This window comes from Lissotriton helveticus, chromosome 6 (assembly GCF_964261635.1).
Source record: "Lissotriton helveticus chromosome 6, aLisHel1.1, whole genome shotgun sequence".
Taxonomy (NCBI): domain Eukaryota; kingdom Metazoa; phylum Chordata; class Amphibia; order Caudata; family Salamandridae; genus Lissotriton; species Lissotriton helveticus.
In genome coordinates this window covers 382,298,910-382,323,796 of record NC_136067.1, presented here as the reverse complement: position 1 = coordinate 382,323,796, position 24,887 = coordinate 382,298,910, and the positions used below count along the sequence as shown (strand labels likewise).

The 24,887-nt window shown below is 43.3% G+C and overlaps 1 protein-coding gene across 1 annotated transcript in view; it reads right to left on the bottom strand.

Annotated features, from left to right (window-relative positions):
- ADAM17 (ADAM metallopeptidase domain 17) overlaps positions 1-24,887 on the bottom strand; it is a 578,388-nt gene that overhangs the window by 398,852 nt on the left and 154,649 nt on the right. The window contains exon 5 of the mRNA XM_078647824.1: positions 6,165-6,333. Coding sequence (XP_078503950.1) covers positions 6,165-6,333 — 169 coding nt within the window. The remainder of the gene's footprint in view (positions 1-6,164; positions 6,334-24,887) is intronic.

The following is a 24,887-nucleotide window of genomic DNA, read 5'->3' as shown; positions in this document are numbered from 1 at the left end:
TTGGAGACTCTCCTGCTTTGACAGACTGCTTTTCAAGAGGAAGAGGGAGCAGAGGAGTGGGCACTTCAAAAGAAGCAGAACCCCAACTTAAAACTTCAAAGACTCAGACCTTACATCACATTTGGTGTCTGGAAATGGACTATAATCAGGGGAATTTTAGACCCTCAAAATTGTCATGTGTCAAGCAGTCAGACGGGCTTGTTTGAGGAGGGGATGCTCTGCAAGACATCTGCCTGTGACAAGGAACAGGGGCCAAGGCCTGCTAGTCTCCCTGCTGGGTGAGAGGACATCACCCATGGAATCCAAGAACACCTGCCCTCAAGCCTGGAGCACCAGCGCCTGCCTGCTTGCCAAGACCAGTATGCTCTGTGAGGGAGAAGAGTGCTTTGGAGGGAGAAGAGTGCATTGGAGGGAGCGAGGTCCAGTTGGGAGCCCTGTTGAGGGGACTACCTGTGTGAGGAAATGGCTGATGCTTCAATCGGGTCGTTGCCTGTGTGCTGGACAGAGTCGGCAACCCCGGTATGCCAGGAGAGGGCCACCGTGAATTTAGCCATGTGTTTTGCTGAGCCGATCAGGCCATAGCCTATACATAGCAGCAAGGCAGCGACCCCGTATGGTAGGACGGGCCGCAATGGAAAAGGCTGCTGCGCATAAAGGGCAGTAGCCCTGTATGGTAGAAAGGCAGTTATCCCGCAAGTCAGGAGGGGCCACCATGGAGAATTTCAATGTGCGGATTGGGCCGGAGCTTGTGGACAATGAGTTGCGGTAACCCCGTAGGTCACCGAGAGCACCAAGAGCTGCAACTTATTCTGCTCACAGCCGAAAAAAAGTGGGGTTCTGACAAATGTTTTCAGCTCCTTTATGAAAGCTCTACAATTATAGATGTTGAACACACTTGTGAATTATTGAGATGGCAGCTGGAAGGCCCATGAAGCAGCCAATAGCAGACCAGCTTACACAGTTGATAGTACAAAACAGTAGCTGACATATGAGTATGAGAGGCTGAAAGATATTCGGTGATTTAGTGGAAACTATTCTGAAGGAGGTAATGCAATAAATATCACCTTCTCATAGAAAGTAATAAAGCTGAAAGGCACTTCAAGTGAGGTAAGAAACAGGGATTCTGCCTGGTTTGTGAAACTATTATCCAACATTGAACATTCAATTTACAGATTGTTTTTTATTTTGCACAACAGGGAATTATCGCATAAGTGTATGTGGCAGTGATACCGAGCCCGATGTACTGCTGCTAAATGCTCTACAGTGAGCTGCGTTTTTACACATGTTTGGTCTATAAACTAAATACATTTTTAAAGTCTATCTTTTAGGTGTTTTATCATAGTGATTTTATTACTGTGCTTACAATTTAGTTTCTTTGCTCGACCCCGGCGGTACCCGCATGTCAGAGCGGGTCCGCACTGCACTGGGGTTGATGGTCTAGTCCTTTACTCTCCACTATTTAAACCATGCTGGAGCGACCGTGCAGCGTGTATGTGGCAGTGATACCGAGCCCGATGTACTGCTGCTAAATGCTCTACTGTGAGCTGCATTTTTGCATTTTTCCACATGTTTGGTCTATAAACTGAAAAACTTTTTAAAGTCTATCTTTTAGGTGTTTTCTATCTTAGTGATTTTATTACTGTGCTTACAATTTAGTTTCTTTGCTCGACCCTGGCGGTACCCGTATGTCAGAACGGGTCCGCACTGCACTGGGGTTGACGGTCTGGTCCTTTACTCTACAGTCTACACTATTTAAACCACACTGGAGCGACCTCACGCGCAGGGCGTGCCACTGGCACGCTAAAGGCAAGCCCGTCTGCGCCGAGAGCGTGACCAGCGCCACAACCGCTGGCAGTTTAATGTCCCAAAGCTACGGCAGAAATCAGCTGTTTGATCTCAGAAGAGGCATATGTAGTGCCCTTGATATGCTCCTTGTAAATAACAATACTTATGCTCCAAATGTCTCTACCGGCTCAATCCGGTTTCCGATAACAGTTCACGGCACACAAACATGGCTGGGAGAGGAATAGGAGGAGAGAAGACTGACGCTCTATGAATAGAGAAACAGGGGGATGACTAATAACATCACCACAAATTGGGTAGTCAGAGTCCCAAAGGTAATACACGAGCAGTCAGTTCAGTGTTTTAACAAACACCAGCTAGAAGACTTGATTCAGCTTTCTAACCCTGACATAATCTTTCTGACAGACACCTGGATTGACAAAACCTCGGCCCTGGACTGGAACATCGCCCTGCCAGCGGGCTATGCAGTCACCTCTCAAGATAGGGATGAAGGTAAAGGGAGGGGGGGCATAGCCATCATCCACCGAGACCATCTGAAGGTGCGTGTAGAAGCCATCTCAGTTCTACCAGCAGAGGCGCTGAATTTTAGTATAAAATTAAACAATCTTTCTACCTTTCAAGGGTTACTCATCTATCGCCCACCTGGGCACAGAGCTGCTTTCACCCAGGCACTGCTTTCGCTTTTGGAGTCCTATACAGACTCCCACTCCCTCACTATTCTGGGTGATTTTAACTATCACCTGGAACTAATGAATGACTGATTGACAATTTACACAGCTTAAACCAACTAGTAACTGAACCTACCCACCTGGCTGGCCATACTTTGGATGGCATTTTTACTATCAACTCTGACATCAATTTGACTAAAACATCAACTCTTCCATGGACGGACCATAAGGCCATCTATTTTAAAATCAAGGTTACGCTGCCCAATTACTGTACTCAAATTAAGCCTTCCAAGGTAAAAATTCGATGTTGGAATAAGGTTCAAGACTGGGATCTAGAAACTGCCCTTGGTCACTTTCCCATCATGTTAGCTAAGGACAATAACGCAGCAGTGTCGCAGTTTAATGACTGGCTTCTGGCAGCAGCCAATTGTGTTGCTCCTGAACAACTGGTGACGGTAAAAAGGGGTAAGAAGTCATCACCTTGGTATTGCCCTGAGATTAAATGCCTAAAAATAAACTGTAGGAAAGCTGAGCGTCTCTGGAGACTAGACTACAGTAGCGAAAAGAAAGCAGACTGCAATCTAGCTCTGCAACAGTACAAGGAAGCAATTATTGCAGCTAAGAGTCTATTGTTCACGATGAAGATTGAGAAAGCCGAAAACTCCGCTAAGGAATTTTTTTAATCTGTGAAAATACTGGCTAAACCGCAGCAGGACAATGCATTTAAACCAGACCAAGTCATGTGTAACAAAGTGACCTTATACTTTCAGAATAAGGTGCAACTGATTTATAATGATCTCGTAAAGACTCTGTGAGCTCCACAGAATCAAAACCAACCACTTTGTGGTGCTAGGTCAACCCATTGTAGACTATCCTGCTTTCAAACACTCTCTAACGATGAGGTACAAAAACTCCTCCTCTCTATAAAATCCAGTTCACCTAAAGACCCCTGCCCCCCAGCCACTATGCACCTGGCCTCCAGGAAGATCTGTGATAAGCTTACGCCCCTTATTAATCAAGTTTTGGAATCAGGTAATTATCCAGTGGCCTGGAAAAGAGTATGTATCAGGCCAATTCTCAAAAAGCCAACTCTGGACCCTACTGAACCTAAGAACTACCGCCCAATTGCTGGCTTGCCGATAGTAGCCAAAATTCTGGAGAAGTCAATTAATAAGGTGTTGACTAACTATCTTAATGCTAACAACCTGCGTGACTCTACACAGCATGGTATTCAGCCCTGTCACTCCACAAAGTCAGACCTGTTTACTGCAACTGAAACGATCCGGAGAATAGTGGATGGCGGGGGCAGTGCGGTCCTCGTCCTCCCAGACCTATCAGCAGCATTTGATACCGTGAATCACACAGTGTTAGTGCAGCGGCTGAAGGACGTGGGAATCGAGGACACAGCTCTGGCCCTCCTCTCCTCTTTTTTGGAGGCAAGGGAGCAGAGTCTGAACTGGGAAGCTCTGCAATCTGAAAGCTTCCATCTTCCATGTGGGGTCCCACAGGGATCGGCCCTGTCCCCGACGATGTTCAACATCTATGTCACTCCGTTGGCCAAACTCATCAAGAGGCATGGTTTTGCCCTGGTCTCCTACGCTGATGACTCTCAGCTTGTGATCTCTATATCCAACCAGCCTGAAACCACAGCCGTCAGTTTTCATGCTTGTCTCACTGAGATCATGATCTGGATGAACCATAGTTTCCTGAAAATTAACACTGATAAAACAGAGGTGGTAGAGTTTGGCAAGGGTTGAGCACTGTGGAACAACTCCTGGTGGCCGGTTGAGGCTGTGGAGTGCCCCTGCCCTGTCTCGGAGTAATCTTCGACAACCAGCTGAATTTTTCTGGCCAGGTCAACAGTCTCACTTCCTCCTGCTTCTTTTTATTAAAAACTCTGCGAAAAAAAAATCCTTTTATATCACAAGAACTGCAAAAGACGGTGGTGGCTCTCTTCCTGTCCAAACTGGACTATTGCAACGCCCTCTTCCTGGGCATTGACAAGACCCAGATGAGAAAACTGCAGTCTCTACAGAACGCTGCAGCATGACTACTTCTAAACATACCCAAAGGACATGCTACATCGGCAGGGATCAATTCACTGCACTGGCTTCCCATTCAGCAGCACGTGGAATTGAAGGCCCTATGCCTGGTGCAAAAGGCACTTTACAGTGGTAGTTCCGAGGACATCCAAAAAAAAAGGTCTTACCTTACAACCCTTCTCAAGCTCTTAGGTCGGCAAGTCTGGGCCTTATCCAGACTCCTAAAATCAGGCGGTCAAGATGGGGTGGCAGGACTTTATCGAACTGTGCAGCAAAGTTGTGGAACAAAATGCCAATGGCCATGAGATTTCAATCCAATCGGCAGCTTTTTAGGAAGGCTCTGAAAATATGGCTGTTTACCTCCGCCTAGTTCTCCTGGTAGTATAGGCTGTACTTCCTTTCACATACACTAGCACCAAGATGCCACGGCAATTTACAAGCATATATCCTATCCTAGCCTATCACAGGCAACCTTTACCACAGCCTATTTGCTTTCTTCAACTCGGATTTAGGGACTTCAGTCCATAAGTATCCATTTCAACAGACACTGTTTCAGAAGCAGCTTATATGCCTTAATAAATACGCTCATACAAGCATGCTTGCACACATTCATTATGCAGTTACTTCCCACAGCACTTACATTGTTTGGTTATGAGAAAAGGTGCACTATCCTGAAACTTCACTACATCAATGTGAAGTTATATAGAATTCACTGATGCTAACAAAAAACAGAGAATTACACAAGTGAGAACAATACCACACTGAATAATGAATATGTAAAGCTCAGGGTTTACAGAAGGATTTATGTTAACTTTACGGTTAGAGCAAGGCTTAAGCATATCCTTAGTTTTAGGGTTAATATTAGATATAGATAAGTGGTTAGATTAGAGTAAATTTTAAAGTTAGACACAAGTTTAGATTTAGGACTACAGTCAAAGCAAGGTATAGGGTTAGGCATTTAGGTTAGACTAGGTTTACATTTAGCGCACAGCCAAGGTACGGAGTAAGGTTAAGATATGGCGTTTGGGGGTTTAGAATTTGGAGAAGGTGGAGGATAAATACTGGTGTTAGGTTAAGGGTTTAGGTAAGGTCCAATAAGGAATAATGTTCACAAGAATATTTTAGGCATGATTCTGGGACTCAATGAGCCGCCATTTTTAATCCTGATCGTCATCTTGAAACCGTCATGGCAAAAAAATCACTTTCACAAGTCAATTAGAACCAAATAAGAAAAAAAGTCAGAAAATGACAGGATTATTTTTTTACACGGCTTCTGATCCACCCCTACTTTAATACTTAGTCATACTGTCAAACTCACTAATAGGTTTAGTAGATATTTTTCCAAGGATACTGCATTTGAATTATTTGTCCAATATAGGTTAAATTGACATTTGAAATCAAATCAATCAAATCTTTGCATTTTGATAATAGCTAGTGGAATGTCCTTTATACACTGTCAGCATCAAGATCAAAGAAAGAATACTCTATTATACAAATGTACAGACAAACCAATAATACAATACAACCTGGAATAAACTGCCATTTTACTTTATTTTAGTCTTTAAATAGACACACCTTGCCAATTTAAAGGTGAACAAGAAGTAGTGCTAAAGTACACTTTTTTCAATTTGGTGTGATAACTGAAACAAACCTTCATCTGAAGCAGCATCCTCTAGTTCTGTGTTCTGAAACTTTACATCATCAGATTTAACATAACCGCACACCTTTGGGGATGCCAGTCTTGAAATTTCCTTAATATCTTTGGATCGATAGACCAACATTCTTTCATCAGTGGGGTTGTCAACAAATCTCCAAAGTGGCTAAAAATCAAAGGAATACGTAATTATCAAATATATTTTACAAATGTCACCAAAATATATTTAAATGTACATTTGAAGGCGATAAAATGCCTGGTGACCCTTTCCCAGGGGCATTATTTACAAGGCTTTAAGTTGTGGTTTCATATTTCAACAAGTATTGAAAATGCAATAGGTCTCGCCTTTGATTAAGTTAAAGCCATTTGCTTCGCTGATGGTATTGTATAGCAAAGCAAATGGCTTTAACTTAATCAAAGGTGAGACCTGTTGCATTTCCAATGCTTGTTTAGTATAGTGCTCCATAAAAGTATAATTTTGCAGACAATCCATTGTTGCTTGCTCCCATCCCTCCCACCACCTATGTTCTGTCACTACTTGCCTGATCTATGCATGCCTCTTTCTCGTCATCTTATTTCAACCTGTAGCACTCCATAAGAGTGCATCATTTGGCACACTCTCTCTACCCGCCTCTCCCACCCGGTCCGCATTCCATTGATACTTGGCCCTGGTCTGCCCCCACCTCACTCCTATTGTTGCTTGCCATCCTCCCCATTGCTTGCTCCATCCACCAGCCCCCTCCCCCTGAAACCAGCTGCTGCTTTTCACGCTGTTGCCTGCCTCACTCTTTCCCTTGGTATAGCTTGAACAGTAGATCCACCCACCCCCTGCCCTTTGTTGCCCACCAGCTTCTGACCCCCGCTATTGCTTGCCCCTTCTCTGCCACCAGCTCCTGCCGGAAAAAAGCACTATGGCCATGTTATATTATCTGATATGTGTCTGTGACAGGGTGAGAGGTCGGGGGGAGTTACGTTTTCTTGCTCTGTCGCTCTCTGTGAATTGTGATTGGGCTGGGGAAGAGAATATTACACATCATAGTGCAAATAAGGCTGGAAACCCAACCAAGATGGTAGGCAGACCTGGTCACATATATCATCATGTTACGTCAGTGTCATTTCAAGGATTTGGGGGTCCTTGTCGAGAAATATTTTGGAGGCCTCTCTTTGGAACAACTTTTTAATTGAATACCCATTTTTGTTAATTCAAGCCCTATGTGCTTAAACATATGGAATTATAGGTTAAGATACAAAAATACATAGAAGTGAGCTACAGAGAAATCTCACTGTGGCGGCGGGGGCCCTGGGAAAGGGCACACTTTGCCCATGCCGTAATCTCTATGTTAAGTTAACAGAGATCGGTATAGCGTGAGTTACGGCTGCGAAGTGGCACCCTGCCCAGGGTCACACCATGTGGCACAAAGCACTTTGTTGGCATCTTGGACTTCTTAATCCCATATATTCAACACTATAAACGAAATTACAAGTTCACAAAAGCAAATGTTGTTTAAAATTGCGCTTTTGGGCTGAAATGTTGGATACAACATGGGCCCAACTCCACGAATTCGGCTTCTGAGTGTCTTTGATACAAACGGTGAAGGGTAGGGGGGCTCGGGGGGGGGAAGTCGGTCAGAGACTTCCCACAGTGAGAGGCTGGCAGGGCCGGGGAAATTCAGCCACATTTATCACACTTCCAATAAAGGATGTGGCTTTAGGGCCAGAGCTGCCAACTTGGGAGTTGGGGAATTAGGTTCGAGCCTAGAAGTCAGCTCAACATTCTGGGCAAATCACGTAATCTCCCTGTGCCTACCAAAATATCAATGTGTCCTGTAATGTAACTGGTGCTCATGTTTAGCACTCCAATACCTTCGGGTTGAGTTCGCGCTATGTAAATCTGCCACAACAAAAACAAATCCGCAACGCAAGGCCAGCAGAGCTGGGGTGTGGTCAGTCATATATCAGAAATGCCTTGCTTGCCTACGGCTGGATAAGCCAGCCACAAACACCCTTACAGAGCTCCAGAGACTTCACCCTGGGCTACCCGCATTCTTTCTGTGAGATGAAGCGCACTTGGGGTTAAGTGTGTCCTTAATACATTCCATAACATAATCGAATGGGGGCGGGATATATGGGGCCAGACGGGCCGTGGGCCTTCGGTGCCTCTGAGGGAAACAGCTGCCCGACTGTGAGGGGGAGCAAGGGACGTCCAGGCCATGCTCATCCCTATCTGAAAGCAGCTGTCGTCTACCAATGCTCGTGACCGTGCCTGCTGCACTAGGTGTCGCCCGCAGTTAAGGCAGGCAGCTCCCTCGATGTGTCCTCGCCTGACCCGGCGCTACACCCCTCCAGCCGCCCCTCCTGAAGGGGTTTCACAAGCCCGGGTGCTTCTCTGGGTAACATGTATAAGGAGGGAATGTCCTGTAACCCGTGCCCCGGTCCCGCAGGCAAGATGCAGAGGGAAAGCAGGCCTTGGGTTACAAGCCTTGGTTTTAAGGTCTGCAGTCACTACCGCAGGTAAAAGGCACCGCATCCATCCTTTAACACAGACATCTGACACTACTCTTCGCGGTGATCACACAGCCGCCGATAACAGGGGCAAGGGGAGGGATCCAGGCAAGACTCGCATACCCGGCCCCGTAAAGAGATGGGCGGGGGGGTGCCTCCACGGCATGGTGGGGAACGGAGGGAGGGATCCAGGTAAGACTTGTTACCCGCCCCCCCGCATACCCGGTCCCGTAAAGAGATGTGGGTGGGGGCTCCATGCTGTTCACAACTGGAGACTTCCTGACTGAACACGGGAAGTGCATATTACACTGTCAGCTTAGTCTGCTCAGGGTGCAGCGGCTCTCCATGGAGTCGGAAGTACACACGAAGAGGTCCGTCCTCTCCAGCGCCGGCTCTTCCTCTGGCAGGGACCGCGCAATTCGCTCCTGGGTCTGCGTGGGGGTTGTACACGGGGATGTAAACACTCAGGAAGCATGTTATCATCTCCAGCGCCACCGACTGGGACAGCTCTTTCATCTGTTCAGGTCTGAGGGGAGGAGCGCACCGTGTCTGCCCTTGTGGAAACCAACACCGTGCATGTCTGCATTGTTGTGGCTACGGGGCATGCCAAGAGGAAGGGCAGTGTGGACGTGTTCATGGTGGGGGAGGGGGGAGGAGGAGGCTGTGGGGTCTGGGGGAGAGGGGACGGGATGGGGGAGAGCGTGGAAGAGGCAAAGAAGGGGAGGGAGAGATCGCGCCTAAGCTTGTCTTTATGGGGCTATGTGTTTGAAAACACATGGCCCCATAAAGATAAGAATCCTTTTGCGACGGGAGTAAGTCAAGTGAGCCCGTCCAAGTGGGACGGCTCAAAGAGAGAAAACTTTTGGTCACCAAGTGCTCTTTCCCAATGGCTGGCCACCATTTAGCATAAACGGTGACGCCGGCCAATGGGAAAGAGGGAAGGGGCTTAAAGCCCGCTAGTGAAAGCGCCTGAAAACACTAAATCTCGCCAGCAAGACTGCGCATGTGCGCAGCTCTAGGCTTCGACTTAAAAATGTTATTCTGATATGTCTCATAACACAATAGAGTATATATTACACTGTAATGTGTGGATATAATAATGGAGCCTTTCAGACAAGTTCAGAGCTTCTAGAAGGAACTTGATCTTTGCAGGTGTAATGTGAAAAGAGCTGATAACTATATTTTTGAGTCAGAGTTGAGAATGACTGTAGATGGAGACTGCAGTTGGCGATTTGTCTCCAAGAAAGAGGAAAAACAAAAAACCACAGCAAAGTCAGAATTGTGTATTGAGCCAGAACTTATTTTCAATGTTGCTCTTTAGCAGTAAAAACGTGTGAATTTTCAGAGCACCAAAATAGTTAAGAAAATGCCATTACAGACTACTACTCTTCAGACCACTACTCAGATCTCCCAGTGTGTGGCCCTACGATTTTCGCATATGCGCAGTCCAGATGGCAGTTTGTTGTCTCCTCAGGGTCAAGGGTCAGGAATCTCCACTCGCTGAAGCCAACAGTTGCCCCACACCAAGAGTCTCTATCCAGTCCCATGTCTCATCTGGCATGGTGAAGAAGTTCAATTTGCACCCATGGAGAACTTTCACAGGGAATAGGAGCATGGATCGCATGTTCATGGCTTTCAATTTTTGTTAGACTGCATAATCAGGAAAATTCCTCTTTCAAGGACAGAATGAAAGTCTCTAAATCAGTAGGAAACAAAGTAGGCTATCAGTATGTAATGTTAATTTAAATTATTGCATGCCAATTTTGAACCTCTTAATGTTTGGGCTGATTTGCACCCTGTGAATGAAGGGATCCATTGTTAAAGAGAATATTAACGGGGAGAGGGGTCAACCATGCCTATTTGCCCTTGTGATGTGCACCTGGTTCCCAGTGGCTTCCAATATCAATTTTAAAACTATGCCTTATGCACAAGATTTGTTCCAAATATGCCCATGGTAACCCTATGTGTCCTATTATAACTTGCCGGAAATCGCCAATCTTCCAGCTCACACTTGAAGCAACAATGATCCTTCAAATGATTAATGCATACCATTGTTGCACCAAAACCTCAGGGGTTTAAACACTGACCAATTGCATAACCAAAGTCCCTCTGCTATAATTAACATCGTAAAACAGAAATGCAGCTACAGAGAAATTGAATTAACATGCAGACTTTGCCTAAATATAAGGATGTGTTTCCTGTACTATTAAGCACAGTACAAAACAACTACATAATTTAGAAATAAACGTACAATTATTTGTAGCACCCAATCCCCTAAAAAGTCATAAATTCAAATAATACACAATTTCATTTTTTAATTGGTTAGCTACCATTAAGTAAAGGGCTTATTTCTACTGCTTTTTCAGAAAAGATTAGCGATTGGGGATTACAGCAGAATATCTAGTACATTGTACAATATAATGACAGCAATTAAATTATTGATTAGTGGTAAAAACCACAAACCTAATGGAAGCCATTATTTCCAAACATATATGTTTAATGATAGTGTTTAAAAACTGAATTCTACAGGAATGAATAGTTCCTCAAAGTTTTATGTATATGCTCCAATATCATACTACCAGATAAAATCTTTTCCTGAAATCTTTGCTCACAGACTTCAGTGTCCACGGTGTGAAGTGGGGCTACAAGCGTGAATTAGTAGAATAAAAACTGTTGAAGTTTAGTCTAGTGTATGATATGGTGATGCCTCCAAAAAGTGTGATATGATGGGTTGTAGTTTGTATTACTGAGGTGTGGAAACAATGTTATATGGAATATATGGTAATATAAGGCCAGGCGTGGTATGTGTTGACTGCTGATGTATGGTGTGGTATAGAACAATGTGATAGGTTGTGTTATAAACTAGTGTGATATGGTGCATGTAAAGAGCAGGTACCTGGACAGATGTATTATATTACTGAAATAAAAATAATGTCAGATGTAAGAATGTAATGAACATAGCAACAAAATTGTCAGACGCTGGCCAGACGTTTCAAACAAGAAGAGGCAAAAACAAGTGTCAAACACATTAACGAAGAGGAAAGCAATACACCTGAAACCAAAACAGAAAGTAATAGTGAAAAAGTAATTAATTCTATATTACACGGTCATTGGATTCTTTCTTAAAATAGGTTGAATACAGTAACCACTACAGAGAGATAATTTAAATTATAGAAAATCCTTCATTGAATATGAATTATTAGGGCAGAGCGCAAAATTACAAGAGCCCTGAAGCATTAGTAACCTGTGCAATGCCAAGGCAACTGAGCCCAAGAGGTGTAGAACCAAGGTTAAATAGCAATTTCATTTAGGAAAGAGATACAAAAAACAGGAGACATGCAGATTAGAAGTAAACTACCATCTATTTCCCAAGAGAGGGTAATCTGGAAGTATGTGCATCCTAAAGTTTGTATCAAAATAGGTTATACAAAATTCTCTCTAGAAGAGTCGTGTAGTTTATGCATTTGATTGGTCCAGAATAACACACCTTTATGCTACACTGCAAAATGCATGAATATGATAGTACTTCAGCATTAATCACAGTTGATGTCAAAAAGCTGTGAGGATGCCAATTGCTAACACCTTTGGATAATAATAAAAAAAACACGTAGGCCTACTGCGAGAGGGATAAAAGGAAACAAAGCACTGTTGGAATTATCTCTGTACTCCATAACAATGAGTAACTTGCACATTCTGAATATAAGAATTAGAAAAGGTACAGAGCAGGGATGCTTGCACTGTAGATAGTGTCTCTGTATAAAATCATTTAAAAATGATAGTCTGGTTGCCCTGGATTACGCTACTGTGCTCAGACAGCAGAACTTGATTAAGATATTATTAGAATGGAAAAAATAATTTAGGGTACAGGCAATGACACTTGCTACACCATTATGATGACAAAGCATTGGCAAACAATTGTCACCGTAGTTCCATTATGCACTTTGAAAATAATCAAAGAATTTTTGGGGGGGATTTGGCAGCTGGCACGTGATAAAAACGAGCACAGTCTTAATCTGAATAGGTCTTAAAAAATATGATAAGATTAAAGACTAAATATCATGTCTTATTGGGGGCACAGCCACACAGATGACTGACTCACTATGCTAGGGCTAATGGATTGTCAGACATTAGGAGATTTAAATATACCATGTAACGGAGCTATACATACTTCATCTGTGGCACATAGATCATGATAGAGAATAGACTACTTTTCCTTCTGACAACTGAGATCACACATGTAGAGAGCACGGGGCGAGAGCACGGAGCGAGAGCACGGAGTGAGCGGTATTTCCGATCAGTCTCCCTTAATGCTGGCAATTGGAACGCATAATAAGCGCGATAACAACACATGGTAATTAGACACCTTAGACGTCGTAGAGCAGAAGTACAGGGAGATCATCAATGTACTGACAGATGTTTCTAACAACTATGTTGCAAACAACATAGGGTTGGTTTCATCCCATGTGACGTTATGTGAGCCCTATAAGACAGTACTTAGGTACAGAGCTCAATCAAATATTGGGAAAAAGAAGATACTGGCGAAAACATGCTCCAGAAGCGGACAGTAGCAGTAGAACAACAAATGCCCACCACCCTCCCCCTCGAATGACAGAAACAATGCAGCTGGAACTAGTCCAAAAGGCAAATAAAGGTGGGGTTACTAATGGGGCAAAGATGCACCATTTTAGTACACCGGAAAAGTTATATGTGTACAAGGCAGACAGATTTTGGCCTGGTTAAGCAGGAGATAAAAGGAAGCAAGATGGGTAGGGAAGATAGTCAACAAGGAGGGCAAGATGGTGCACTTAGACCAGGAAATTGAACAGATGTTCACTGATTACTATAAGGACCAGTATGCTGAGGGGGGGGGGGGGGGGAGTATGAAATGTCAGCCCTTTTATGGAAACTATATATTACCAAATTAACAAATGAAGGTACAGCTGCCCTGGATAACATAACTCATCTACAAAGTTGGGGCGAAATAATCAGCCTGTTGAGTTGTTTAAAAGATTGGCATTGCAAGTGGGTCCCTACTTGCTGTGTATGCATAAATATGCTTATAAAACAAGCATTGGCAAAGCCAATAGGTCTATGACGAAGTACTGGCCGTGCCATTTCGCTTTTTTTCTTGTGGAAGGGGTGGAGGTGGTGAAGAACAAGCAACATCGAGGGTAAAGTTGCGAGGCTGGAGCAAGCAATGACAGGGGGAGGGTGGTGGGGGATTTGGTAAGCAATGACAAGGGAGAGGAGTGCGGGAATGGACAAGCAACGACAGGGGGAAGGGGCATGAGGGATGGAACAACGTCGAAGAGGGAGAGAAATGGGCCAAGCAACGATGCAGAGTGGAACGTGGGGATGGGAGAAACTCCTGCAAACACATGCACTCTTAGGGAGTGCTGGAAGTAAGTACCTCCAAAAAAGCTTGAGCAGTGGAAGGACACACAGGATAAGGAAGCAGTACGTGGGTCATACTCCAGGGGAGGGGGAGACACATGAAGAGGTGAAGCTGGCACACACCGACCAAACAGGAGTCAGCAAATAAGAGTGACGACGAAACCAACCAAATTGTAAGCAAAGGGCAGGCTCTAATCCCCCTCTAAGCTAAGAAAATGCCTTGCAAGTGACCGCGCATGCACTGTCGCGGGCAAGATCCTAAAAGGGAACTATCACCAAACCTTGGACATGCTCTCATTTCGGTTATCCATACAAAGGGTAAACCTAAAACCAAATATTAGTCATACTGACCGACATCCCTGCTTACTAACTATAAAAGAATAAAATGTTGGCTAAAATTCTGGCAGACAGACTCTTGTTGGTCATTACACAGCAGATGCATAATGGCTTTATGACTCGTTGATCTACAAGGCTGAATCTCAGACGTTTACATGATTGTTTAGACAAATCAAGATGCAGCAGCAATCAACTAATGATTCTTGTTCTCGATGCAGAAAACCTTTGACGCTACAGATTGGAGATACTTTTACTAATTAGGAAGGGCACAAGACAAGGTTGCCTGCTCTGCCCACTTCTACTTGCACTATCTTTTGAGCCTCTGGCTAGTTGTGGGAGAGTGGAGCCTTAAATTAAGGACTCTGGGCAATGAGTTGGTGGACAGACTATCTCTTAACTGACTACATCATTCTTTGGTTACACTTATGGTGCCATATCTTGGTAAATCTACTGTATTGAGATCAGAAGGGATGCAGAGGTGATACAAACCTGTGGCATCAACATAAGCGAAGCAGGGTTAAAATACCTTCTGAAGAAATTGCCATAGACAGAGAGGAATTTCTCGAGTGCAACCTAGACAGTTTCCTGAATAATTTTAGAGAAGATGTGGTGAGATGGTGTAAACTTGTGATCTTGGTGGTCGGAAGGTCTACAGTATTACAAATATAATAATAACATCAAGCAGATAGTGGGGTTTCCTATTCCTTCAGCACCGATAGTTACCCTATTGGGCATTAAGCCTTTAACACTAACTGTGATGACACACACGGACTGGGGCTTGATTTTTCATTTGGTTGGGACAGGCTAGGCAGTCCATCACCTTATTTTGGAAGAAACCGCACCGCCCCCATAGCCACTTGGTTCCTCTGTTTGTGGAATGTTTTAGCCCTTTAATTACTTACTGTTCGCATTTACCACACAGATGCCAGACTTACTCGGACCTGGCAGCTCCTCATACGCTATTTCACTATGACCAGACACTCCCAACTGGTTCCAACCCGACTTTGAGCTCTACAACTGTTTAATGACTCGCTCGAACCATACTCCAGGGGCCAGAAACCTGGAGTCCCTGGAAAGGTCCACTTTGGTCGGAGGACTTGCTCTCTTCCCTCCCGATGATTCCAACAGTCTTCATAGAGATTAGACCCCCCTTCGCGCACCCTCTCCTTTCTCCCTTCTTTCTTGAGAGAGTTTCTGTTTTTTTCGCTCTCTTTCCCATGTTTTATTTGCATGAAACTTATGACAGTTCCCGGCTGCCTCCATAGTTTAAAGGGCCCCACCAACGGAGGACAGAATGTATATATTGAAATGTCTCACATGGCTAGACACTAGAGTTTCCATCGATTTAACAACAGTAGAACCCCATATATCGCTTGAGATATTGTGGGCTTCCCCTCAGTGTTTTTAGTCGATCACTGAATTTATTTATTTATTTTATTTATATACTTATGTAGCGCTAGAATCGACCCCCAAAGGGGTATCTCCGCGCTTAAGCGGAACATGAGGTAGATGTGTGGCCCCAGCAAGCTAACAGGTACCGAAAAGTCAGTTTTAAGCAGCTTCCTGAATTGTAGATGATCTAAACACTGTCTCAGAGGTAGGGGCCATTATCAGAAATGGGGTAACCCTAAAGAGTCAAAGACCTGGGTGTTTAACGCTATTCAAATACAGTGGTCTCTAACCATTGCTTTTACTGAAATTGAATAGATCAATACATATTAAATTTTTATACTTAGTCCCAGGAAACGTCTCATAGATCAATCCTATACATTCAATGTATTGTAGCTAATCAAGAGCCAAGAACACAGAGTGCAACAGCAATAATTACAAATTCAGGAGCATATTTAATTCATTGCATTCATAACTATCTCAATATAAAAGAGTTTGAGGTTGCCCAAACCGAGCGTGCATAAGATAAAGAAATGTCGAGTGTTTAAGAGAAGAAAGAAAAGAAATGTAAGTGTATTTACAAATTCAAATATACAATAAATCAATCAACACAATACATAATTTTCTATAACCTGGGTGACGATATAAATTCTATACACTATTTTCATTAATTGGAGACATTGCTTCCAAAATTATATTTGCACAAGAAAATGTGTCACACTATCCAGGTATTCAAGGAAGAGAGCGTCGACGTTTCGACTCGTCTTAAAGCCTTAAGGTAAGTTGGACCGTGGCCATGCGAGTCTTCATCAGAACTGAAACATTGGACAACCAAAAGAGTAGTTAAGCCCTGAAACGAAGTAAATATATACATCAGCCTGTTGCACTCAAACTACGACCAGAGATACAGTCGCAATTAACTTAGGGCAAGAAAAACTTTTTGACTTACCCTAATGAAATGGAGGACCAGGTGGAAATCTTCACTCTGTGTCCAAAAGTTACTGAGTATCGCCTAAAAACATAATAGGGCGGGCATGTGACTCACTCTCTATTAATTCAAAAAGAAAGCTCCAATCAAACAGATAATTCTGGACATGTCATTACCTTGTCCAGAAGGCAACGATACGGAGCTATATTATCTTGGTGTAGCAGGCTGGTTTTCTCTGCATAACTCAATTCCTTTACAAAAGATTTTGGCGTTGGTGGCCCTATAATTGGGTAAAGGACCAATTCACTACATAGTTGGTATTATTATTACAGTTTTACAGGAACGTCCAATGTCTTTCCTACTATACAAAAGCTACACAATTTCATATTGCAACCCTCACGATAAACATATGTATGTTTCTTACCCGTTAATTAGAGGTATGGCGAGTCATAAATCACTCAGCACCAAGGGTTCAAGGGAAAAAATCAATCCGCTGTGGAGAACGATAAAATACACATGAGTCCGGGTTTACACGGACTTCAAGCGTGACTTGACCCCCAATTGAAATCACGAGGGACTTACCCAACTCGATCCACTCATTATTCCCAAAAAATCGGCATTCCACAGCAACCGGTGCTCTCACGCCGTGTTACTGGTGTTTAGTGGTCGTGGGTTTTTAAAGTAGGAATCAATCCGCTAAAACAAACGATATCGTAAAAGTAAGTCAAAGTGTTCACGGACTGTGTAACTGGCTTAATCCCCAAATAAAAATCCCGGGGGACTCACCAAGCTCTGTCCTCTCAATTCCAAGGCAGTTAGCGTTGTGCTACAGCAAGTGCTCGTACGCAGTGTGGCTTGCTGAATGCATGGTTATAGAAAGCGGACTGCCAAATGCTTAGGTAACGGGGAAATTACTGTGCGTCTAAAACATACGCTTAATGATGCGTGTTTAAAATAATATGTCAAAGCAATTAATCACACACATTTCGAGCGTATTGCTGAAATGCAATCAAAGATCGAAATTTCAATGCCACCATTTTGAATTGGGCATTAGCGAATTGATTAACAACGGACATACTCAAAAAATGCCCAAAGGTATTAGTCGCATCATAGACTAAATAGTTAGTTGATCGTGCAGATTCAAAAAAGGTCAATATATGTATTAGATTTGTAACCTTAGTTCCATTGTTCATATTACACTTAAGCTCCAAAGCATTCATATGTCATGCAGGATTGAAAAACGAATACCCTAAGAAGCTTGTGACTTATGGGGAAGCAGGTCCACACAATGACTGCCAACAGCTAGTGAAATCAGTGACCACAGTGACCGACAGAGTCATTAATAGCTACAGGATATGAGATCAAATTAATCTTCATGAATGAACAGATATCTCATCAGTGCAGCATGTAGTTGTTATACAATCAATTTAACATGTAATTGTTATAAAGAAGACTCATCAGTGTAACGTATAATTATTGTGCAAAACACTCAGACAAATGAAGGTTAAACGAGAGTACCCCTTGTTCACAGAGCTGACACAAATCATCTAGATTTTTAGAAGAGCCACCTGTCTATTAATTTCCTCCTGTTCGTTTAATCCTTTATGCACTGTGTTAAGGGAAAATATCCATTTGCACTCCCTTAAGCTGAGTAAATTCCCAAAGTCACCCCCTCGTGAGTGAATTTCAACTTTCTCTATCACCCACCATCGGAGGCTGTTACAGTCATGTTCAAACGCGGTAAAATGTTCCACCAGTGGTGCACCAGGTGTTTTACAGCGAATGCGACTGCAATGTTGCAAGATTCTACATTTTACTCTCTGTGTAGTTTGTCCTACATACAGGACCCCACACGGACATGAGATGGCATAAATGACACCTGCGGTATTACAATTACTGTGTTGTGTGAAGGTATATGTTTTGTTGTTATGGTTAAATGTTCTACATTCATTCGTTAGGGGACATGCCCGACATGTGCCACATTTGGTGTGTCCCCTGGTAGGGGGCAAACCCCAAAGTGTGGTCTGACTCACAGTCTGGTTTGTAGACAGAAGCGATCGAACCAAGTGATCCCTGACATTCATTCCCTTACGGAACGCATGTAACCGAGGAGGTAAACCTCCCAACTCATCACTGACTAAATGCCAATGGCGATTAATCGATTTTTTTATTGCGTTGCTTTTATTGTTGAATGTGGTGACACACACAAGACGTTCTTCATTTTCTTTCTTGGGTTTGGGCACCAATAATTGTTCCCGGTGGTTATGCCAAGCCCTCTTACGGGCTTTCTTTAAGAGTCGCATAGGATAACCTCGCTCATTAAGTCTAACAATGAGTAATGAAGACTCATCAAAATAGTCCTCTTTTTTGGTACAATTCCTCCGCAACCTCAGAAATTGGCCAAATGGCAAATTATCTCTGAGATTGCGGGGATGGTGGCTCGTGTACCTCAACAGTGTATTTCTCTCACTGCTTTTCTGGTACAGGGTAGTGTATAGTTTACCTGAGTCTGACTTAATCTGAATATCGAGGAAATTAATTGAAGCCCTGTCATATTCCAAGGTAAATTGAATATCCTTTGAGCAGGTGTTCAGCCACTCATGAAATTTCATCAGGTCCTCATGATTCCCTTGCCAGATTAAAAACACATCATCGATGTAACGTGCCCATAGGGCAACTTGATTCTGATATGGGTTTGACTGGTTGAGGACATAACGATGTTCAAAGTCACTCATGAATATTATGGCTAGATTTGGGGCAAAGCTTGCCCCCATAGCTACACCCTTCGTCTGGATGTAAAATTGCCCTAGAAACATAAAAAAGTTTTGTGTCATTGCCAAACTTAATAACTGGATGATAAATTCTGTTGGGACTCGATGGGGGGTGGGTCTCTCATTTAGAACCTTCTCTATACATATTAATGCCATTTGTTGTGGGATGTTCGTATAGAGTGCCGTGATATCCATCGTGGCTAATATGTTTGTCCCAGAGTCGTATGTGCATCCATCAACTAGCTGAATTATATTCATTGTGTCTCTTAAATAAGTTGGAGTAGACATAGCTATAGGTTTAAAAAATATGTCTATGTATTTACATAGAGGTTCCAACAATGAACCACACCCTGAAATGATAGGTCTTCCAGGAGGGTCTACCATCCGCTTGTGATGTGTTTTTAATCTGGCAAGAGAAACATGAGGACCTGATGAAATTTCATGAGTGGCTGAACACCTGCTCAGAGGATATTCAATTTACCTTGGAATATGACAGGGCTTCAATTAATTTCCTCGATATCCAGATTAAGTCAGACTCAGGTAAACTATACACTACCCTGTACCGGAAAAGCAGTGAGAGAAATACACTGTTGAGGTACACGAGCCACCACCCCCGCAATCTCAGAGATAATTTGCCATTTGGCCAATTTCTGAGGTTGCGGAGGAATTGTACCAAAAAAGAGGACTATTTTGATGAGTCTTCATTACTCATTGTTAGACTTAATGAGCGAGGTTATCCTATGCGACTCTTAAAGAAAGCCCGTAAGAGGGCTTGGCATAACCACCGGGAACACTTATTGGTGCCCAAACCCAAGAAAGAAAATGAAGAACGTCTTGTGTGTGTCACCACATTCAACACTAAAAGCAACGCAATAAAAAAATTCGATTAATCGCCATTGGCATTTAGTCAGTGATGAGTTGGGAGGTTTAACTCCTCGGTTACATGCGTTTCGTAAGGGAATGAATGTCAGGGATCACTTGGTTCGATCGCTTCTGTCTACAAACCAGACTGTGAGTCAGACCTCACTTTGGGGTTTGCCCCCTACCAGGGGACACACCAAATGTGGCACATGTCGGGCATGTCCCCTAACGAATGAATGTAGAACATTTAACCATAACAACAAAACATGTACCTTGACACAACACAGTACTTGTAATACCGCAGGTGTCATTTATGCCATCTCATGTCCGTGTGGGTTCCTGTATGTAGGACAAACTACACAGAGAGTAAAATGTAGAATCTTGCAACATTGCAGTCGCATTCGCTGTAAAACACCTGGTGCACCACTGGTGGAACATTTTACCACGTTTGGACATGACTGTAACAGCCTCCGATGGTGGGTGATAGAGAAAGTTGAAATTCACTCACGAGGGGGTGACTTTGGGAATTTACTCCGCTTAAGGGAGTGCAAATGGATATTTTCCCTTAACACAGTGAATAAAGGATTAAACGAACAGGAGGAAATTAATAGACAGGTGGCTCTTCTAAAAATCTAGATGAATTGTGTCAGCTCTGTGAACAAGGGGTACTCTCCTGTAACCTTCATTTGTCTGAGTGTTTTGCACAACAATTATACGTTACACTGATGAGTCTTCTGTATAACAATTACATGTTAAATTGATTGTATAACAACTACATGCTGCACTGATGAGATATCTGTTCATTCATGAAGATTAATTTGATCTCATATCCTGTAGCTATTAATGACTCTGTCGGTCACTGTGGTCACTGATTTCACTAGCTGTTGGCAGTAATTGTGTGGACCTGCTTCCCCATAAGTCACAAGCTTCTTAGGGTATTCGTTTTTCAATCCTGCATGACATATGAATGCTTTGGAGCTTAAGTGTAATATGACCAATGGAACTAAGGTTACAAATCTAATACATATATTGACCTTTTTTGAATCTGCACGATCAACTAACTATTTAGTCTATGATGCGACTAATACATTTGGGCATTTTTTGAGTATGTCCGTTGTTAATCAATTCGCTAATGCCCAATTCAAAATGGTGGCATTGAAATGTCGATCTTTGATTGCATTTCAGCAATACGCTCGAAATGTGTGTGATTAATTGCTTTGACATATTATTTTAAACACGCATTATTAAGCGTATGTTTTAGACGCACAGTGAATTCCCCGTTACCTAAGCATTTGGCAGTCCGCTTTCTATACCCATGCATTCAGCAAGGCACACGGCGTACGAGCACTTGCTGTAGCACAACGCCGACTGCCTTGGAATTGAGAGGACGGAGCTTGGTGAGTCCCCCGGGATTTTTATTTGGGGATTAAGCCAGTTACACTGTCCGTGAACACTTGGACTTACTTGTACGTCATCGTTTGTTTTAGCAGATTGATTCCTACTTTAAAAACCCACGACCACTAAACACCAGCAACACGGCGTGAGAGCACCGGTTGCTGTGGAATGCCGATTTTTTTCGGAATAATGAGTGGATCGAGTTGGGTAAGTCCCTCGTGATTTCAATTTGGGGTCAAGTCACGCTTGAAGTACGTGTAAACCCGGACTCATGTGTATTTTATCGTTCTCCACAGCGGATTGATTTTTTTCCCTTGAACCCTTGATGCTGAGCGATTTATGACTCGCCATACCTCTAATTAACAGGTAAGAAACATACATATGTTTATCGTGAGGGTTGTAATATGAAATTGTGTAGCTTTTGTATAGTAGGAACGACATTGGACGTTCCTGTAAAACTGTAATAATAATACCGACTATGTAGTGAATTGGTCCTTTACCCAATTATAGGGCCACCAATGCCAAAATCTTTTGTAAAGGAATTGAGTATGCAGAGACAACCAGCCTGCTACACCAAGATAATATAGCTCCGTATCGTCGCCTTCTGGACAAGGTAATGACATGTCCAGAATTATCTGTTTGATTGGAGCTTTCTTTTTGAATTAATAGAGAGTGAGTCACATGACCGCCCTATTATGTTTTTAGGCGATACTCAGTAACTTTTGACACAGAGTGAAGATTTCCACCTGGTCCTCCATTTCATTAGGGTAAGTCAAAAAGTTTTTCTTGCCCTACGTTAATTGCGACTGTATCTCTGGTCGTAATTTGAGTGCAACAGGCTGATGTATATATTTACTTCGTTTCAGGGCTTAACTACTCTTTTGGTTGTCCAATGTTTCAGTCCTGATGAAGACTCGCATGGCCACGGTCCAACTTAGCTTTAGGCTTTAAGACGAGTCGAAACGTCGATGCTCCCTTCCTTGAATAACTGGATAGTGTGACACATTTTCTTGTGCAAATATAATTTTGGAAGCAATGTCTCCAATTAATGAAAATAGTGTATAGAATTTATATCGTCACCCAGGTTACTGAAAATGATGTATTGTGTTGATTGATTTATTGTATATTTGAATTTGTAAATACACTTACATTTCTTTTCTTTCTTCTCTTAAACACTCGACATTTCTTTATCTTATGCACGCTCACTTTGGGCAACCTCAAACTCTTTTATATTGAGATAGTTATGAATGCAATGAATTAAATATGCTCCTGAATTTGTAATTATTGCTGTTGAACTCTGTGTTCTTGGCTCTTGACTAGCTACAATACATTGAATGTATAGGATTGATCTATGAGACGTATCCTGGGACTAAGTATAAAAATGTAATATGTATTGATCTATTCAATTTCAGTAAAAGCAATGGTTAGAGACCACTGTATTTGAATAGCATCAGAGGTAAGGGCAGCTCATTCCAGTAGTGAGGGCCAAGATGGGAGAGAGCCCGTCCTCCTAGTCTTGCTCTTCTAACTCTTGGTACCATCAGCATATGTTTAGTGCTCGAGCGAAGGATACATAAGGCTTGAATTTCTCCGATAGATAAGAGGGGCCTGAGCTATACAATGCCTTATGGATGGTGCAGCATATTTTAAACTTGACCCTTTGGCGGATGGGAAGCCAGTGTAGTTTCATCAGAAGAGGGCGGGTGGCAGTTCTCGGGGGAGCATTAAGGACCATTCGTGCTGCCGAGTTCTGAACTACCTGTAATCTGGCCAGTGAGGCTTCATTGGCAGAGACTAACAGGCGGTTACAATAGTTAAGGCGACTCAATATAAGTGCCTGGACAAGGGTTTTCCGAGAGGAATCAGGGACCAGAGGGAAGATTCGGCGTAGTAGCCCATTACATGGAAACAAGACCCGCAGTTTGAGCAGCATGCTCCTTCATTGGGAGTGCCTGATCCAGCCGGATCCCCAAGTTTTTGATCAATTTGTCTTGGGTACAGGATGGGGGCCTAGATCTGTTGGCCACCAGTCGGGTGTCCACAAGAGGGGTGCCTATCCAAAGAGCATGATTTCTGTTTTTCCCACATTACACTGGAGGAAATTATTCCTCATCCAATGTGATATTGCTCTCATTCCATTGGAGAAAGCCGCCTGAACTTCTGAGGTGAACTTGTTGAATGGAAAAAGTAATTGGGTGTCATCGGAATATGATATGGGGATGAACCCATGGGACCTCAGGAGATTGGCCAAGGGAGCAATATAGATGTTAAATAATGTGGGGCTCAAACATGAGCCCTGAGGTACTCCCTTGGACAATTTTGTGGGGGCCGATCGGTGAGGTCCTAGGTTAACAACCTGAGAGCGATCAGATAAAAAGCTCTTCATCCATTGTAAAGCCGTTTTTCTTAATCCGATCTCTTCCAATCTTTTAGTCAGGATGTTATGGGAGACTGTGTTGAATGCTGCGGACAAGTCCAACAGCACCAGAATCATGAAGTGGCCATTATCTAGGGCCATCCTGATATTGTCTGTGACCGCTAGTAATGCTGGTTCGGTGCTGTATTTGGTCCTGAAACCGGACTGGGAAGGATCTAGGCATCCAGTTTGTTCGACAAAGTTGGAGAGGTGGGAGTTTACATGTTCTTCCAACAGCTTGCTGGTAAACGGAAGGAGCGAGATAGGGCGGAGGTTGGAGAGTTCCGTCCATGGAAGTTTGGTATTTTTACGAATCGGCCTATCCTGGGCGTTTTTCCACTCTAATGGTACGTGCCCTTCTTTTGTTATAAGTCTGTTTTATTTTAGAACAAGACCCCCGGGAGGGGCACAAAAACACAGCGTTAAGCCTACAACCTCTATCCGAGGCCGGCCGCGAAGAATGGGCAATGAATTTGTGTAGTCTAATTGCCTAACACAGCGCCTTGCCTACAACCCCAAGGGGGCCGGCCGCGAGGCTAGAATAAGCTGTTAAAGTTGGTCAGCATCAATAAAGCCCCAAGGATGGGTCAGGGAGGGTAAATAGGAGGTTAACAAACCCAACACATATGAACGTCCCAACAGAGGTCCGTGTGCACAGAAAAGAGCTACAAGGGAAAGAGAGAGAAAGGAAAGAGAAAGAAAAAAGAAAAAAGAAAAAAGAAAGAGGC